Source organism: Neovison vison, chromosome 6 (assembly GCF_020171115.1).
Source record: "Neovison vison isolate M4711 chromosome 6, ASM_NN_V1, whole genome shotgun sequence".
Lineage (NCBI taxonomy): Eukaryota > Metazoa > Chordata > Mammalia > Carnivora > Mustelidae > Neogale > Neogale vison.
The window spans coordinates 10,230,236-10,250,025 of NC_058096.1; the positions used below are offsets into that span (position 1 = coordinate 10,230,236).

At 46.0% G+C, this 19,790-nt stretch overlaps 1 protein-coding gene across 2 annotated transcripts in view; it reads right to left on the bottom strand.

Annotated features, from left to right (window-relative positions):
* Positions 1-6,743: 6,743 nt before the first annotated feature.
* Positions 6,744-19,790, bottom strand: part of CLIC6 (chloride intracellular channel 6) — a 44,954-nt gene continuing 31,907 nt past the window's right edge. For both annotated transcript variants that reach the window (XM_044250972.1, XM_044250973.1), the window contains exons 2-6: positions 15,629-15,738; positions 14,906-15,031; positions 14,170-14,276; positions 13,444-13,625; positions 6,744-8,531 (exon numbers count right to left, since the gene is read on the bottom strand). In XM_044250972.1, coding sequence (XP_044106907.1) covers positions 8,370-8,531; positions 13,444-13,625; positions 14,170-14,276; positions 14,906-15,031; positions 15,629-15,738 — 687 coding nt within the window. In that variant the 3' untranslated portion in view covers positions 6,744-8,369. The remainder of the gene's footprint in view (positions 8,532-13,443; positions 13,626-14,169; positions 14,277-14,905; positions 15,032-15,628; positions 15,739-19,790) is intronic.

Here is a 19,790-nt window from a genome sequence, read left to right on the forward strand (position 1 = left end):
CATTTACTGCTATCTCTAAACCTGTAAGTTGTCAATTCTGACTGGAATATTCTGCCCCCTCTAGACATTACAAGGCCCTGAAGTTGACAGAACGAGGTCTTTGTGGTGGCCCTCACCCTCCACTCATGAGAGAGAAACAAGTAAGGCTCTTCCCAGATCGCAAGGCAAGATGGCAGCCACCTTGCTGCCACCACAGCACACACCCATGGCCTATGGGACCACACATACTTGTGTAGGTTTTGTAAACTATAAAGTGATCTTTGAATGTCCTTTATCACTTCTATTACTTCATTTGTGGTAGTGTCCCCTCAACAACACTGTAAAAATTTTAAGTGTATGGGGCACCTGGGTGGTTCAGTGAGTTAAGCCTCTGCCTTCAGCTCTGGTCATGATCTCAGGGTCCTGGGATCCAGCCCTGCATCAGGCTCTCTGCTCAGCAGGGAGTCTACTTCCCCCTCTCTCTCTGCCTGCTGCCTACTTGCGCTCTCGCTCTCTCTCTCTGTCAAATAAATAAATAAAATCTTAAAAAAAAAATCTTTAAGTGTATCCCCCTTGCCCACTTACCCACTTGGTTTCCATTATGCATATTCTTGAGCATCTCTCTGGCCGCCATTCTATTTTCTCATTGTAATTACACATTTTTTAAAAGCAAGAACCTTTTTTTTTCACTTCTTGTGTATTTTTAATCTTTGTGTATTCCAGTATCATACGCAACACAACAAATTCTTCTTTCCCCTGCATGAGCTAGCAAAAAATACCAAAGTATGTACCACAGGCCTCCCAACACCTGAACGACTGCCAAATGACCCTAAGATTTTCCTTTAAACAATATTCACTTTCAGGACCAGTGAATCATTTGTGAGCTGCAGTAAGTACATCCGTACATGCATACGCGCCTCAAAGAAGATAAAATAGAAACGGAAAGATCCAGAGGGAGGCAAGACCAGACCTGCTGCTCAGTCTCCTGCAGAATCCTGGACTCCTCCCTCACCCATTTTCTCCTTCCTCTTGACTCCAAACTTGGGAGAACCCCAGACCACAGGGTAAAGGAACCCCATGACAGGACGCGACCAGGCCTCCACCCCTCGACCTTATACAGACTTAGGGACCAAGAGGCAAAGATCCTTGTTATAATAACCTGCATTTTTCTTTTACTTCTTTTCATTCAGTCCACCCTGTGGGGAAAGTGTGTGCACATGTTTAAGAAGACCGCGATGGGCTTATGTTTTATAAAAACTCTGGTAGGTGACGTGACTAGAGAGGGCCTGGCAGCCTCCACTGCCCAAAAGTCCCAAGTCCGTAGCACCACCCACCACCCGCCATCCACCAACCTTGTCAACTCCAGGCAATTTGTAGCTGCGGCTAAACTTGACTTTTGTGTCTACTCCGTGGGCTTCCTGAAAGGTCCCTCGGGCACCAGAAAGTACTAGCATACCTGTGGTATAAGCCGCAGTCACCTCCACCCCTGCGGGGAGTCCCCCTGCCCCTCCTCTGTCCCCTTCTCCCTCCCCTCCTTCCTCCCCTGCTTCCTCTTCCTCTTGCCCCTCCCTCTCTTTCATCCTTCTACCCTCCCCCTCCCTTTCTTTGAGGATTCTTCCAGGAAAATCCAAGGTCTATCTCTATTTTGCCTTTTTCATTTTTTTTTTTTTTTTCTGAGCAGGAAGATGTGGATAGAATCTTCCAGGTCCACTTTCTGTAGGGTTGTGAGGAAGCTGCCTTCTGGTCTGATGGAAGGCGGGTCTTCCTTTAGTAGGGAGCACATTGGAAAAGTCAGAGCTCCAGGATGAAAAAAAAAAAAAAAAAGAGCCAGCAAAGAGGTGGGCTTCGGTCAGGGTGGAAGGTGGGGTTCGAAGGTGAGCACCACAGGATAATAATACAGTCACCACACTGTCTTCTCAGGTAGCCCAGAGGACAAGCCCTGGATTGGACAGCAGTCTGAGAACGGGGGACTGGTCTGTGGGACTCCATGTCCAGATTGTCTGGCTGTTTTTTGATCTAGCTCTACAGTGAAATCAATGGATGGATTGATCCATTGCTGGGCCACGGACTGGGGAACAGTTAAGTAGGTTGCCAGCCTCTGCCCCAGCCCTGGAGACATCCAGTAGCAACTTCACAGGAGCAGGACCGTCTTCTCCCTTTCTCTGACCCCACAGTGAGCAGCCCCTCCACCCTCCCCGGCAGGTGAGGGTCCAAAAGGAGGTTTGTGGGGACACAACCACAGGAGGGAGGGGAGACAGTGCCCCCACCCACCCACCACGCCCACCTTCCTCCAGGGACTGCGAACAGAGCACATGGTGGCTCAGGGAGGTGTGCTGGGCCCAGGAGTCAAGGCTGGTGGGAAGAGAAAGGAGAAATCTCAGATGCTCCAGGTTTCTCAGGATCCAGGAACATGCTCCTTCCAGGAACCCCTCGTGCATCTCCAAGCCATCAGTGTGTTGGGCTCCAGGAGGGAGCGCTGGGCTCATGGGCTAGGGGAGGAAGAGCCCAAGGAGTGAAAGGGCCCTTAGCTCCTGAAGGCCACAGGCAGTGCCCAACCCACGCCAGTCTGGGCTCACAAACAGAAGTGGCTGAGCTGTGTTAGAGATAGGCTTGACCAGGAGCTCCTTGTCCTTGAGAGCACTTCCCATAGCAGGAGAGAAAGCCACATGAGAGACCGGAGCCCACCGTGGACAGCCAGCAGCCCTCAGAAAATCCAGCCTGGCTTGGGTGGAGGCTTCTGGAAGCCAGGCTGAGACCAACGGGAACATTTTAGGCTTTGCTTCTCTGGCCCTGAAAAGCCACCCTCTGAGGAGTGGGCTGACCTTGAATGACAGACACCAAGAAGGCTGGACTGGGTTTACTAAGCCCTGAAGCTGAATGGACACCAGGCCCGGGGGTAAGGGAGGAGAGGTGCCAGGCCTACTGTTACCTGCCTGAAGCCCAGTTCCTGTGGAAGGTGGGATGACGTCTCCCACCTCAGGGAATGGAAGAAAGGGCCATGTCGTGGGGAGAAGGACAGCTGGACCCCGGTGGGCCTCCGGCTCTGGCTCGAACACCACTCACATTAATGTATCTAATTTTCCACATCTCCGAGGCTCAAGGACATGTCACGCAACAGAAAGCCAGATGGGAGGCGTACCAGAGGAGCCATCAGTCAACTGCGGAGCCTGTCCGTTCACAGGATGCGTGACAGATGACTAGCTCCGCTCACAATGACCCACCAGAGGGGACAGCTGAGTAGTTAGTGGCCACCATTCCCCATGAGGCACTTCATGGCAGGGCTACAGGAGGGCAGGGCTTAACTGCCTTCCATTTCAGGAGAAAAGTTCAAGGTCCTGTAAACGTGTCCATTTTGACATGACCCATATAAGAAGAGCAAATACAGGCAAAAAATCATGTGTGCGCCTCCAGCCACAGAGAACTTCTAAGTACACTGATTTCTACCTGACTGTGAGATAGCATTCCCATTTTCCAGATGAGAAGAACAAGGCTCAGAGAGATTAAATGATTATTCAGATGTATCAAAGGCATCAAGGGCAGACTTAGGACCCAGTGCCTGCTGTTGCTCAGTTTTGGTTTTGGGTTTTTTCTTTTTTAAAGATTTTATTTATTTACTTGACAGACAGAGATCACAAGTAGGCAGAGAAGCAGGCAGTGAGAGAGAGGGGGAAGCAGGCTCCCCGCTGAGCAGAGAGTCCAATGTGGGCCTTGATCCCAGGACTCTGGGATCACAACCAGAGCCAAAGGCAGAGGCTTTAACCCACTGAGCCACCCATGTGCCCCATGTTTTTGGGTTTTTAAAAACATCACACACACCCCCAAAGGTCCTCTTAGGGAAGAGACTAGTAACAGGTTTAACTTGTTAGTGCTTAATGCCAGATAAGGGAAAAGCAAGCAAGCAAACAAAAACCTTAATGCTATTTGAACACCCTTTTACAAAACCAAGGAATGTTTTCCTTGAGCAATGGCCATTACCCTCTTCCTGCTCTGATTATCCTGGGCCCTGAGGGAATCTGCACTCTTTTTAAGGGTTTCCCAGGACCCTATACGGTACTGGTGACGTTTGTAGTAGGAGGAGGTTGGGGCTTCCGAAAGGGGCCTGACTCAGGTTCAAGAGCATTAGGCCCTAAAAAGTCAGCTTTACAGGGATCAGAGCCCAGCAGGTCAGTAGATTCGTGGGTAACCCCAGGCCAGTCACTGATACCCACAGGCCTTGAGCACTTATCCAGGAGGACAGCAGGGAACCCATTACAGAAGGGGGCAGGAGAAATACACGGGAGTGGAGTGACATCAAGAAACAGGCCTCCTTTCCCAAGGGTTGTTAGGATCGCTGAAATGCTCAGAAGCCACGGGAGGGGCACTGAGACAGCACGGTGTGGACAGCAGTCCCTGACAGGGAAGAAGTGAACAGCAGGCTCCGTAAGATCACCCTCCCCGGTCACTGGGACATTGGTGGCCAAATCCCAGGCCTGACTTTCTAAATAGATGCCTTTCACCCCCAAATCAGCAACTCCCTGTTTTTGAACACAATTTCCCCTGGATGGTGATGGGGACCCCAAAATGGCAGCTCTGGGCTCGCTCCCTGACTCAACAACCTTCTCCAGGATGAGGGTCATCAGAGATTTTGCACAAACCCTCTGTAATGGGGACAATGACATTGTCCGAGCACAGGCTACAAGGGTAAGCAGCTGCTCCAGAGTCACTGAGCACACAGGCAGGCAGCAACCAGGTCCCTCTGACCCGCAAATGCCATCGCAAGTCACGGTGAATGACAGTCCCTCTGGGAGCAGGGGACCACACACGTACATCTGGTCTTCTCAAGTGGTCATGTCCTGAAGTGTGCTAAGACATTAGACCAAAACGCAGATGTCAGAAGGGAAACTGACCATCTTGAAAAATTCAGAATTAAAGCTCCGTGTGGAAAGAGAAATTATTTTGAAATGCAAAAATATGAACCCCAAGGTATCCATTGTATGTATCCAGGGTTCTGTGAATTATACGTTCTTGGGATGATGCACTTTTTGTTCTCTTAATTGTAAAATAAATGTTGGAGTTTTCTTTTTTTCAAAAGACATTCTTTGATGTCTGCTAATTATGAACCACTGGAGGTGGGGACTGAGTCATAGGTGCTAAGAGGTATTACGGTCATTGACTAGATGACACGGGAAAGGGAACAGTGCTGACCTTGCCCACAATATGTTTGTAGGCGGATGTGTGTGCACATGTGTGTATATGTGAGTGTGTGCCTATGGGTGAGCATATTGTGTTATATGTGTGTCTGTGTGTTTGTGCATGTGTCTGTGTGAGAGCACGCTTGTGACCCTGTTGTATGTGAACATGTTTGCGCGAGCGCGCGCGCGCGCGTGTGTGTGTGTGTGTGTGTGTATGAGACTGTGTGTCTGTGTGTATGTCCCTGAGTATATGTGTATCTATCTTTCTGTCTGAGGGGGACTTGGGCATACAGTCAATGCCTTTGGATGGACCTATGGATCAGAAGTTACCTCTTGAGACCTCTGGTCTCTAGAATTCCTTTCCTGGACTGAATTCCCTCATTCCATCCCCAATCCCTGGGCAGTAGCCAGGCAGTGCAACTTTGCGACGCTCCCATATCCTTTCCAGCTTACACGTGGAAATTCTGTGCTCAGAAGAAAAGCTGATTTTTTTTTCCTAATTGTAGGACCTCTTGGGCAAGAAAACTTCTCAGTCAGCCTCCAGGTGGGGATTCATTCACTGAATGTCCATATTTGCAAGAATGTTTTGAATGAAACATACAGTATGTTTCAAGACCAAACATATTTTTTTTCAAGACCCACACTGTAATAAAGACTTGAAGCCAAAGAACAGTCCTGGAATATTTCTTGCCTTCCCCAAAGGAATAGCCTTTTAGGGGCAGGTGAACTGGATGTGGGGATGGGACCCCGGAGTGGGTGGGGGAATGGCTAGGGACCACCCATTTTCCTACAACCACACTGAAAACTGGAACAGTCTGAGCACCTCTACTGGAGCCTCCCAGACAAGAACAGGTCACACAAGGATAGGTCTTTTCTAATCTCTTCAAGTTTCTGTTAAAATGTCTCTGTGGCTCACAATCAAATACAGATTATTTCTAATTCAATTATCAATAATCTCTGCTTCGACATTATTCTCATTATTTTAAAGGAAGCCGTTTCTGTTCATTTTATTCCTTTAAGTGTGAGTGAGGAAGATAAAGTGGGAAAAAAAAGATTAAAGATCTTGGTTTCGTGTAAACATTTTTATGCATTTAATTTTTAAGGCACAAAGAGTTTATGTAGATCATATCACCATCTAAAATTACAAAGTTTGCACTAGTCACAAGTAGTATTCTGTTCATTGGCCACATGTAGATGTACCATTAGATAACACTAGACTTGAAAATCTGACCCCAAAACAGATATGAAACATGCATGATGGGGAATGTTAGACACAACCTCCAAAAACAGAAAGGATTAACAAAGAAAGCCCCTGCACGAACCTGGAGCCTCTAGTAAGAAGGAATACAAAGTAGCCACCATATTATGGACTTTGGTTCTCTTACTGGACACTTGTCACTAAATCCCAGAAGAGTTGTTAATGCATTTTATTCCTTTTTTTTTTTTTTTAAGATTTGCTTAACTCATTTTAGAGAGAGGAAGAGCACAGGCATGAGGGGCAGAGGGCGAAGGAGAGAGAATTTCAAGCAGACTCGAGCCTGATGCAGGGCTCCATCTCCCCCCTGAGATCAGGACCAGAGTGGAAATCAGGAGTTGGATGCTCAACCCATTGAGCCACCCAGGTGCCCCGCATCTTACTCTTTTCCAAATAAATCCAATAAATTCTTTTCCAAATAAATGCCCATAAAGCAAATGCATATTTTTTAATGAGCATTTAGCATCAACCACAGGCTACCACCAAATGGACAAGAGGGTTTCTATAAGATGTGTGTAAATATCAAAGGAGTGTAACCCCAAGAATGCTCGAGAATGCTCAAACCCAGAGGGGTTGTGATGCATATCTACACAGCCTTCCACATTGTCTCCCGTGCTTTCAGCTGGAGTCAGGCAGCCTAGCCCAGACACACTAAAGAGAGAAGCTGGCTGCAGGGCAAGGTGGCAGGCAAGCCACAGACAAACCAGAAAACTCTCCAGCCTAGAGTTTCCACTTCCTCCCCAACCTGACTGGTTACCAGAACTGCCCAAGAGTAGTCATCACAAATTCAGTCTCTCTGGAATTTCCCTGCCTAAACTTGAAATGACACTGTAAAGGCGGGAGAAGCAATGAGAACCAGGCTAGGCCCACAGCCCATCACCACCAAAGAAGCTCAGCTCTGGGTCTGAGGGCGACCATTAGAAAGAATCGAAGTGTGTCTGCTTCGCATTTCACCATAGGACAGGAGGGTCCTCCAAGGGGGAGCTGGTGTTGAGTGGTCCCCATGAAGGCATGGCCTCATGAGAGGGGGTGGAGCAAGAGAAGGCATCCAAAAAGAAGTTGGAACAAACGACCATGGGCGCTCTCCTCCACTGCCGTTCTGGGACAGGAGGCCCCTGGCATCACCAAAGTGGTGTCCAGGCAGAGAAGGGATCTCCCATAGCTCCCAGTCCCCGCGGTCCCTGCAGGACCCTGCGGGTCCGTGGACGCCAACTCTCCACCTGTGAAACCTAATCGCAAGCATTCTCTAGCTCTGCAGGGTCAAATCTTTTTGGATCCTCTGTGGATGATCACCAAAGGCATCACCCACAGTTCCCCTCACCAACTTCACAGGAATGGAGTTGTGTGCAGTGAACATCTGCAAGAGCTAAGGGAGGGAAGATGTTCACCGATAAGTTATCAGCAATTATTTAGGTGGGGTGACATTTTAGGTGGTTTCTTTTATCCCTTCCTTATACTCTCTGACATTGTTTTAAAATATTAAAATAGGCATGTAATCATCTTGTGACTACAAAAAGAGTATTTTTGTTCCAAAAAAACCCACAAAAACCTACTACTATAGAGGAGAAAAATAAGCTGTGTGTGACGATTAGGAAAACTATCAGAGACAGATTAATTTTTTCAAAAATTGGAGGAGGAATTGAACCCAAATCTAATTTGCTCTGAAACTTAAATTGCAAAACACATGCCCTAATATAATGGTTTACAGGGTCCAAGAATGCCACAGAAGTAAAATAAGAAATCAACTGGACAAGGGGTGTGTGTCACAATATGTACTGGTATTATTCCGATACACACGTGACTTGACAAATCACAAGGCCAGGTACCATTTCGCTATGATACAGTATCATTAAATATGGGCATTATGGTTATTGGAAGGAATACAAATGGTACACTCACAAAGAACACACACGCATCATAGCCTAGCTCATACAGCTGAAAATAAGACAGAAAACACTCTGGCTTCACTTCATTCTTTTTGCAACATCTGAATATGCATGTTCAATCTCCTGGTCAGCTGGACACGTATTCGTGAACTCATCCCTAGCATAAGCATTGTTCAAGTATCTCCAGATGCCAGTCATTTCAGAAGGAAATTCAAAATCTCTGTATCTCTTGGCCACAATCTGAAAATCAAGAGGAAACAATCAGCAAAGGAAAAGCCCACTAATGTAGACAATTAGATCAGACAATCCACTCTTTTGAGGTGTGTAATATATTCTCTTTTTGGAGTCCTGATGTATACTTCATACAGCCTGGCAGGCTACGCCCAAATTGCACTTTAACTTTGCAACAGTAAAGTCCATGAAAGCACTGGGCACAAAAGAGTGGCTCCAGGGGTGCCTGGGTGGCTTATAAGTCATAAGTCTGCCTTCAGCTCAGGTCATGATCCCAGGGTCCTGGGATGGAGTCCTGCATTGGATTCCCTGCTCTGTGGGGAGCCTGCTTCTCTCTCTTCTGCTCCCCCTGCTTGTGTTCCCTCTCTCACTGTTTCTCTTTAAAAAAAAAAAAAGAAAAAGAATGGCTCCTACACACACACAATCCCCTTCACCAGTTTATCCCAGATAGTCCTTGGGATCCACTGACATGAATTTAGTCTCTACTTTGTTCGACTTCTCCTTGTCTTGCCAGCAGTTTGGGCTTTTGTGTGTTCTGCTGTTATGTTATTTGGTGCCTAAAGATTCATGAGGCTCTTCAGTTCAGAATGTGCCAGATTTACTGTGAAGTGCTCTCTCTTTCTGCTTGTTGAGCCTTACCTCCTGAAATCCCAGATATCTGTGTATGTTATTCCTACAGATTTCCATCGTCCTATCACTGAAGAGATCATCTCAGGTTCAACAAAAGGACATAAATCTTATATTCATGGAAATGGTGGATGTAAGGAAAGGGCAACTGAGAGTGAACATCATGAGAAACATTACAGTGTGAGATGTTTCGTCTGACTGGAGGGGTGTTGTTGGGGAATTTGTCAGAAAGGAGCATATATTCTGTTGGCCATTCTACCAGGTTCCTGGGATCTGGACTTTAACATAAGAATCTGAGGAGATGCAATTCATCCCCTAACAGGGACCTAGGGCTACAAAGTTCAGTTCTGCTCTGTTGCCTCCTATTGCATTGGTTTTTTGGGTTGTCTGGTTGAAGTGAACATGGGACAACACAAATGAGAAGATCTTTGGGACCTATTACTCAGATCTTGCAGGCCAGAAGTCATTGATGCAGCATAAGACAATATATAACTGTCAGAAACCCTACTAAATTGTTTAACATCTTTTACCTGAATTCAACCTTATTGCTATCAATATTAAGATTCTGCTTTCCTTTTGTTTTGCAAAACACATTTTAATTTAATTTCAAATTTTTTTTAATTTTAACATTTTTGAGCAAATTTATTAAGTGTATGCCTCCTATAGATATAATCTTCTTTTTATGGTACCTATTCTGAATTTAATATTTATATTGTTTTCTGTCTTTCTGTATATATTACTGTGTGTGTGTGTTTCTGTATTTCTTTCTGGTCACTTGGAAGCTTATGGTCTATTTTAACTTTTCTCATGGTTTCCAGTATAACCTTAAATAATAGAGATTCTCTATTTCTTGATCTGTCAAGTTTAGATGATATCTATTTACTCCTGATTATGACAAATGAGGAAATTAGTACAACTCTACACTTTTTTTTCCATTTCTTCTCCCTTATCCCCCTTCCATTGGTTATAAAAACATCCAAGTTTACCATGTTCTGATTCTGTTCTTTAACCATAATTCCCAACATTGTTTAGTCTTTAGTTCTGTCTTTAGATTTAAAAAGGTTCTATGTTTATCACTAGCCTTTTATGTCACACACTGTCTCTATTCCTGGATTCTTATTTTGATGAACATTTTATTATTTCATCACAGAAAAGTTTTATTTTAAAAAATGGCTCAGGAGCGCTTATTTTATTAAGATTAGAAATCCAGGTAAAAACGACAATTTACCTGGATATGAATTCTTACATCATACAATCTTTCCTTTGAGTCTCTGTAACTATTAAACCACCATTTTCTGGGTTTTTTAAAAGATTTGCTTATTTATTTTAGAGAGAGCATGTGCAGTGAGGGAGGAGGAACGGGGAGAGAGAGAATCTCCAGCAGACTCCCCACTGAGCATGGAGCCCAAAGCAGGGCACGACCCCACCACCCATGAGATCGCCACCTGCGCCAAGATCAAAAGTTGGATGCTCAGCTGACTGAGCCACCCAGGTGCCCCTGTTTTCTGGGTTTTAATGTGGTCATGGAGATGCATGAGACCAGTCTGAATTTCTTCCCTCTGTAGGTGGCTTTACTGTTTATTATTATTATTAATTCTTTTATTGTCTGGACACCCAAAGTGTTCTTTTGATCCTCAAAGTTCAGTAATTTATCATTTATCATGTATATCATAGTGTGTTGATTGTTCTGATTTTACTTTTCCGGTCATGGCACGTTGTTTATCCTGAAGGTTCAGATCATCCTTTAGTTCAAAATAATTGTCCCTCCTTCCCTTCCTTTCTTTTTTCTCTCCTGTTCTCTGGTTCTTAACTATGTACATCCAGGAAATCTCTAATCACGTTTATCCCTTGCTGCTTCTCCACTCGATTTTGGATGATGTCTCAGGCCTGTCCTCCAGGTCCCTGATGAATTTCTGCAATGTCTTTTTCTGTGTCTTGCTATGTGTAATGTAACTTTTATTTTTGAAATTATTAAACTTGTCTTTAAGTTTTTGTCTTGAGTTCCACCAGCCTGATTTTCCTCTTCCTTGTGATGTTATAGTTTTTTGATATCTTGTTCCATCTCTGAGCTTTTTTTCAAAAGATCCATGTTCTCTTTCATGTCTTGAAGGTCACAGAGGAGAATCTGACTAGAATGTATTTTCATTTACTGGAGCAAGTCCTCATCACATAGGTGTTTCTCATCTGCCCTTTCCTTTTCAGATCCTTCTTTTTCTCCTTTTTCCCTGGTCCTTCTTGATCATCTCTATCCTCACAGAAGTCCTACTTAGGTTCTTACTGGTTATTAATCATCCTTTAATGAGGCAGACCTATTGGACTATTTGGGTTGGGCATTTCAGGACTGTACTATTTACTTTTGGAGAAATCTGAACTTTGCTAAAGATACAGGAAAGCCTGCACTGGCTCTGTGACACCTCACACTGGACAGTTTCTTAGTCTTTGAATTAGTGTTCTGTCCTTTTCTGGTTTTATGACAGATGAAGCTTTACTCTGTTTTTTTTTTTTTTCATATTATTTTTGCTGGATTTCAGGAAAGAGAATAGATTACAAATTCCTTTACTCTCTCATCTTTTACCATAAATTCCTTTATACCAAGTCTCATTTCCCTTCCAAAGGTGCTCCATCCTGAAAAGTTAAGAAGCTATTTGGTATTTTCAATGCTCAACGGCTTTGAAAAATTTGCTCTATGGTCTTACACTGGAGCCAGGAACTTCTTTATTTTACTCTGAAGTCTACCCCATCTACTGAAATTTAAAATACTCTTTTCCTACAGGAGCGAAACAAGTGGCAATTGATGGTACATGGCTGGGGCATTTCTCTTGCTCTTTCCCAACCTCCACGTATCTCTGCGATGTTACACTAGTCGAAGCAATGACGACAAAACCACCGCTGTGAGGACTAAACCACACACAACCACATAAATAACTTGTTGGAAAATGACTCCCAGACGTAGAAGGTTTTGATGAGTTGAGATGCTTAATACTACATTTTAGGTGTTGGGGAACTGGCAACGTTATTGAAAACAATATTCACTTAAGGGCTCAGACACATATTCAAGGCTTGAATTTCAAGTTAGTATCCTTCAAGCATACCCGGGAAGACAGAAGAAGAGAAACGGGGCAAGGGTTAGGAACGGAATCAGGAAGGAAGAAGAAATGCAGAAGCGAAAGGCAAGGCAATGATGAAGGCAGCTCGGGCTGCTGGTAGCCTGCGGAAGCCTCAGCAACACAGACAGGTGAGCCTAATTTGCAAATTTCTAAAAGTCAATGACATGCCTTATGAGATCACAGGGTCCTCAACTTGAAACTCCCTCTGTCTTCTCGCCCATCTCCCCGTCCTTCTACCAAGGACTTGGGTTTGGACTGGGTGGGATTTTAATCATCAAGGTGCCCCAGAACAAGGTTTGGGCTTCTTTCTGGGGCTTCTGAGGATCCTGAGGGCCCACAATGTTGCAGTTGTGATGATGATAGCAGTTAACACCTGTAAGTGACCTGAAGTCTAGGGATACCACTGAGAGGCAGCCATAACTCCAGAGGCCACGTGTTGGGCCATCTACTTTGGAATCCCCCAGGATCTCCCCCAGAAGTTCTGACTGAGGAGACCAGAGGCTGGATGGCAGGATTTACAATTCTAAAAAGCTCCCCAAATAATTCTTATGCCTACTAATGCTGGAGAACTGCTGGTCTAGGGAGACTTTAAACCCTAAAATAAATGACACATGAAGCTGACTTCCTGTTCAACTATCTGGGAAGACACAATGCCAAATCTGGCAGAGGCCCAGCCAAGGAGCTGCTCCCTAGATGTAGGGGGTAGATATTAAGAGCTGAGAAGACACACCTCTGTCATCCCTATGCAAAGCCATTTCCCCAGCTAATCACCAACAAGTGACTGAGTTCACACACACTGCAGTGTTCCAGATTCGGCACATCATCTCCAAGGCTCAAGCATTAAATGCCAGGTATAGTCAATGTTGCCCTCAAGTTGTCTTCATATAACTTTTCTTTAGGCTCTGGGGGTAAGACTTGGAACAAGACACAGTGAGGAGGGAGGGGTGGAAGCCAAGCTCCCAAAATGTTTCTTGAGACCACCTGAAAAATACCTGGGAATATACTTGTATCTGAGACTTAGGATTCGACCACCTCAAAGAGAAAAAAAAGCAAACAAACAAATAAACAAACAAAATACCTGACTTTTTAACTCAAGAGTCTGCATTTTAGATTGTTTTGATGTCTGGCCAAAATAAAACAAAGCTCTATTCATGTATTCAGCACCTACGGTAGGAGGAACATCAAACCTTTATAATGTGGAGCTTGGGTAAGAGGTTACAGTCAGCTAACGTGAGCTCGTCCCCATCCAGGAACTTCCTTCCAGAAACAGCGATGTCCTCAGTACTGTAGGCATCGATTTCATCTGGCAGAGGGCTATTTAAGTAATTATCCAGCTTCTTCAGGGCCTTCAACAGGTTCTTCTCATAAACTAGAACATAAAGGCAAAAAAATTGTAAAAATTATTGTCACCTTTCTCTAGATATCAAGGAAGGAGTCAATCACCTTTCCCTCCTGACACACGGCCGGGCAGCACAGGGAACTGGAGGGAGGGATGTGGATTTCTAAGATCTGCATAAAGGACTCACTCCTCCCTAGAAAATAATTCTGCTGTCTACACAACAATGCTCCTTCTTGGACCCATCCACTTATTCAGAAATATTTATGGGAAGCCCATAATGAAATAAGCACTGGAAGGAGCCTCCTTGAAACTGATTCCCATGGTGCAGCAGGGAATTCCTGGTGGGCATTCTTTTCCCCTCAAAATGTTTTTTTTCTTGGGCTCCCAACCTCGAGCTCCTGAAACCAATGTGCCGATTCAGTATTAGAGGCATTGTTCCTCATTTCCAGATACAGGTCCCTACCCCCAGGGACATTAGTCAGAACTCCCAGGATCTCAGAAGCAGCCACACCAGAGGCTGAGCAAGGGGTCGTCCACATGGAGAACACTGAACAGGAAGACAGCAGGTACTCACTCTCGTTTGCATCCTTCTTGGTATTTTTTATAAATGCGGAGAATTTGGCAAACACATCATTCCCTGCAGAGTTAGATTCAGGGTGTTGGGTCCCCAGCTTAGGGTACCTTGAAAAATTCAGAATTGGAGCATCACAGAAAAGCAATGTTTGATTTGGGTTCATGCAAGTGGTTGGGGAGGTGGGGGGAGGCAGACAAGTCTTTCTCTGAGTGGATATAAATGAGAACACTTCCCTCTGGAATGTTCTCCTAATCTTTTTATCTCCAAGTCTTGGAAGCAATAGTCTAGGGAGAAAGCACTTGTTGTTCTCGTCCTGGCACACCTTGGACCCTGCTGGTCTTAGCTCCCTTCCAAGTAAGATGAAGGTGGGGCACTAGAAGGCTCTCTTCTGGGTCCAGCACTCTGCAACGTTGCATGCTACCCTGCACGCCTTACCTTCTAGCAGCGGACCTAAGAAATGGCCGACCCATGTGACATCAACCCACCTCCTCCCCCACTTCCTGCCATTAAACCATGATTGCCAACTTGCAGGTGCAGAGCAGAGAGACCCAGGCCTACCGTCACTCAAGGCTTCTGATCTCGCTCTGTGTTTTCTGTGGCACACCGCGGTACAGCAAAGGAAATGAAGTACCGTGGCCACGGAAAACCAAATACACAGAAGCCAGGAGCTTTCAAATTGTCTGTGAAGGGGGGGAAAGTGACAATCGGGTTGTGAATGCTGGTTTTCGAGGCCTACCTCGGGGGAGCTAGTTTCTCCTCTAAGAACTCCTCGATCTTATTCACGTCCGTCTTGACTTCGCCATCAAAAGTCATAAAGGGAGGGTTTGTTCCAGGAGCCAGGTTTTGCAGGTCTGCGGGTTTCCTGGGGTAGGGGGAGGAGGGGTGCGGTGAGCACCAGCTTTTGTATAAACAGTTGCCAACCTGCAGACTCATTGCCAAAGCTTAGCCAGGTCCTCCCCAGTTTATGGGGGGCAACCCTTAAGAATGTCAACAGTGATCGTGGGTCTCCAAAATGTCCTACTGACAACAAAAGTGTGACGCTTCTCTGGAGGCAGAGGTGAGAAAGCAAAATCGCCCCCCATTGTCATCGCAGGAGAGCTGCTCACACAGGCTTTTGAGAGGTTCTCGGCAGACCAGTAGCTAGAGGAGCGAGTTCCTTATGGTGCCCCCAGCTCCTCCCGAATCTTGCTGTTGCGTGAGAAGCCCAGACTCGGGCTTCCGTTCAGGATCCTGACCAAGGATGGATGGGCCACGATATTGCCCTTGGGTCCTAGGAGAGCGTGAGTGTGAGTGTGTGCATGTGTGGGTATGCCTGAGTTTTAAATGTGTGAGTGTGTGGTATGTGTGTGTGTTATGTGCGTGTGGGGGATGTGAGTGCGGGTGAGAACGGGTGTGGGTGTGAATGGGTTTGCCAGGCGTAAAGTACAGTTCTTGCAGTAATGCGGAAGACCCATCTTACCTCTTCAGGTCCACTGTTGTCACATTAAATATAACGCCCTTTAGCCAGAGAATCATAAAGAGGCGCTGGGAGAACGGGCAATTCCCAATACTCTCACCATCGTAACCAGCCTACGTGGAAAAAGGAATCTTCATCAGAGCCGGCTTCACAGTGGGAAGTCCCAGATTCCGCAACGCGCGGGCACAAAACCGTTACACATTTGTGTTAATGGTCATAACACTGTAAATACCCTTCCGGGGCCATTTCACGGAGCCGCTGAGCCCCGCCAGGCTGAGGGTGGGGGAAGCACAGGGACAGGCTGCTCCGAGCATTTCCTCCTTCTTTCCCACCACTCACCACTTCCTGCCATGCTGGGTCTCTGCCCAGCCTGCACACACGGAGAGAGCAGCCCCTGGGAACTCCCTTTGTTACCAAAGGCCCACAAGAAAGACATGCTCTTTCCCTCCTCTGTCTCACAATAGTCTCCAGAAGCAGTACCCCTCTTTCCAGGAGGAGCAGCCTTAGAAACCCACCAGCGGGTTCTCGCACCGAGACACCAGCCCTCGTGGCCTCTGCGGTGCGCGTCTCCAGAATGAGAGGGGGGCACTGTACGCGTTCTAGATCCCCGTACGCTATCAAACTTGGATATCCCCTCATCTGACTCATGGGGCGGCTGAGAGATGGGGAGCATTTCTACTGAGCAGGGGGCTTATTACACAGGTGGTGTTGAGAGGGGAGTGATTCCTCTCTGGTGACCCAAAGCAGGTCACATCCACACACACCTCCCCTAAACGTAGAAACACACATACTAAATCACGTCCTTCTCAAAGGCAGGTGATGGGGAAGGGGGGGGGGGGCTCCACATGCCCTTGGAAATGGAGCAGTAGGATCAAGGGCAAGAAAGGAAGTTCCCAGATGCTTCTTTCTCCCGCCCTCTTTCTCCCAAGCCTCAGGCCTCTGACAAGCCCATGGCACGATGAGATGCTGCTGGAAAGGCAAGAAGGGGGCTTGGACATGCTCTTCATATCTCCAGACGGCAAGCCCCACCCCCAGCCAGACCTCGGTGACAGAAACACAGCCACAGTTAACCCTACCGCCTATGGTTAAGAGAAGCGGCAGAGGACAGCACCGCATCTGTAACCTGCCTCACAAGACACGAGACAGGAAGCAAGCTGCTGGCTTGGGAACTGAAGAAAGGCCAAAACGGATGCCAAGAAAACAGGACCTTCTGAGAGATGGTGTCCTTAAGTCACCTGAAGGGACTGTTTGGTTTTTTTTTTCTTCTTTTTTCTTTTTCTTTCTTTCTTTTTTTTTCAGATTTTATTTATTTATTTGACAGAGAGAGACACAGCAAGAGAGGGAACACAAGCAGGGGAGTGCGAAAGGGAGAAGCAGGCTTCCCGCCAAGCAGAGAGCCAGATGTAGGTAGGGCTAGATCCGAGGACTCCAGGATCATGACCAGAGCCAAAGGCAGATGTTTAGTGACTGAGCCACCCAGGCTCCCCTGGAGGGGCCGTTAATAATAAGATGTCCTAACGTGCTATGGTGAGTGCTGTGAATTGTGTAGGACTGATGATTCACAGACTGTACCCCTGAAACAAATAATACATTGTATGTTAATATAAAGCCCACCAGAAACAAACAAAAAAAGAAAATTAAAAAAAATAATAAGATGTCCTAGAAATTAAGAGGGCAAGAGACTCCCAGTTTTCAAAAGACTTGATCAGACTTTTTACAAAAGACACATCCAAATGGCCAACAAGCTCATGAAAATGTTCCTAACATCTGTAGGCAGGAGGGCAGTGCAAACTTCAGCCACAAAGAGATCCCATGCACACCTCCCAGAACAGCCACAGTGAAAAGGTCTGACAATACCAAGTGTTGACAAGAATGCAGAGCAATTGAACTGCCATTCGCTGCTGGTCAGAGGGCAAATGGCACAAGTACTCTGGAGAACTGTTTAGCAGTCATCTACCAAAGTTAAACATAAACTCTACGGCGAGATTAGGCTAAGTGAAATAAATCAAACAGAGAAAGTCAATTATCATATGGTTTCACTTATCTCTGGAGCATAAGGAATAGCATGGAAGACACAAGGAGAAGGAAAGGGAAAATGAAGGGAGGAAAATTGGAGGGGGAGATGAACCATGAGAGACTGTGGACTCCAAGAAACAAAATGAGAGTTTTAGAGGAGAAGGGGGGAGGAGGTATTAAAGTATTAAGGTAGCTATTAAGGAGGGCAGGGATTGCCTGGAGCACTGGGTGTCATACGCAAACCACGAACCGTGGAACACTGCATCAAAAACTAATGATGTACTGTATAGTGGCTAACATAATAAAATTAAACTTAAAAAATTTAAAAAAAAAAAATAAGCCCTACAACAAGGCAATTCCATGCCTGACAAAAGGAAATGCTGAGGAACACTAGAGACACTCATAGGAATGTTCTTAGTAACTCTGGTACAAGAGTCAAGACCAGGAAACAGCCCAGATATCATCAGGCATAGAAAAGGAGATACGCTGTAGTCCATTCATACAATAGGGCGCTACATCACAATGGGAAAAAAATTAGCTATTACTATAGGCAACAATGTGGATGAATCCCCAACAGGTGGTTGTTAAGAGAAAGAAACTGGACTCATGGGAGTTCAGACACAGGCAAACGCCTCTGGTTCATGAAAGTCCGAAGAACAGTGGTCCCTAGAAAGTCGGGTATTATCTGGGAAGAATGGGAAGGAGGCTTCTTGGTAGCAGAAATGTTCTAGATCTTGATCTCCATGGTGGCTACATAGGTATATTCAAGTGGCAGGCATTACATTTGGGCTACTTTACTGCATGACTCACTTAAAAATAAATTAAATAAATAAATAAGTAAAACAATGAATTAAAACATCACAGAGAGTTGGGTTCAGTAAGTTTTGCCTGGGGCCCAAGAATATGAATTTTTTTTTCCAATTTATTTATTTTCAGAAAAACAGTATTCATTATTTTTTCACCACACCCAGTGCTCCATGCAAGCCGTGCCCTCTATAATACCCACCACCTGGTACCCCAGCCTCCCACCCCCCCGCCACTTCAAACCCCTCAGACTGTTTTTCAGAGTCCATAGTCTCTCATGGTTCACTTCCCCTTCCAATTTACCCAAATTCCCTACTACTCTCTAACGCCCCTTGTCCTCCATGCTATTGGTTATGCTCCACAAGAATATGAATTTTTAACAAGCTCTTCCAAGGTGACACCATGCTGGTGGCCGGAGACCCATGAAGGTTGACTTCATGCGCATAAAGAGGCACCCACAGACTTAGAGGGCTGGGTTCAGAGTCCCGGAAGCTCCAGGCCCTCGCAGCACAGCCTACCCTCTCCAGCCCTCCAATCCTCCCTCCCCCAGGGGCAGGTGCTGGCCTGTCGACCCAGCAGGGGAAAAGGCCTGAGGATTTCCCCCAGCTGGACTCCGAAGCCTCTGGGAGCTGGAGGGTTGGAGAGGAGAGGTGGGCAGGCAGGACCCCCCCACCCCACCGAGTGGGCAGTACAACTCCCTTGCAGATGGGCCCCGAAACAGCATCCTGCTTGGCCTCCAGAAACCATTCCCTACCCAAGGATCCACCCGCTCCTGGCCATTCCGAAGGCTGCCCAGGCTCCTCCTCTCTCCGTTCTGGAGTATGAAGAGCACAGTTGAATTACATAAAACTCCGGGTGCCTGGCTGCAAGGACCCCTCTAAGTCCCGGTTCTTTCTTTTTTTTTTGATGTTCTTTCCCTTAGGAGGTTTTTATTTTTATTTTTTTTCCCAATTTATTTATTTTCAGAAAAACATTATTCATTATTTTTTCACCACACCCAGTGCTCCATGCAAGCTGTGCCCTCTATAATACCCACTACCTGGTACCCCAACCTCCCACCCCCCCCCACTTCAAACCCCTCAGACTGTTTTTCAGAGTCCATAGTCTCTCATGGTTCACCTCCCCTTCCAATTTACCCAAATTCCCTACTCCTCTCTAACGCCCCTTGTCCTCCATGCTATTGGTTATGCTCCACAAATGAGTGAAACCATATGATAATTGACTCTCTCTGCTTGACTGATTTCACTCAGCATAATCTCTTCCAGTCCCGTCCATGTTGCTACAAAAGTTGGGTATTCATCCTTTCTGATGGAGGCACAATACTCCATAGTGTATATGGACCACA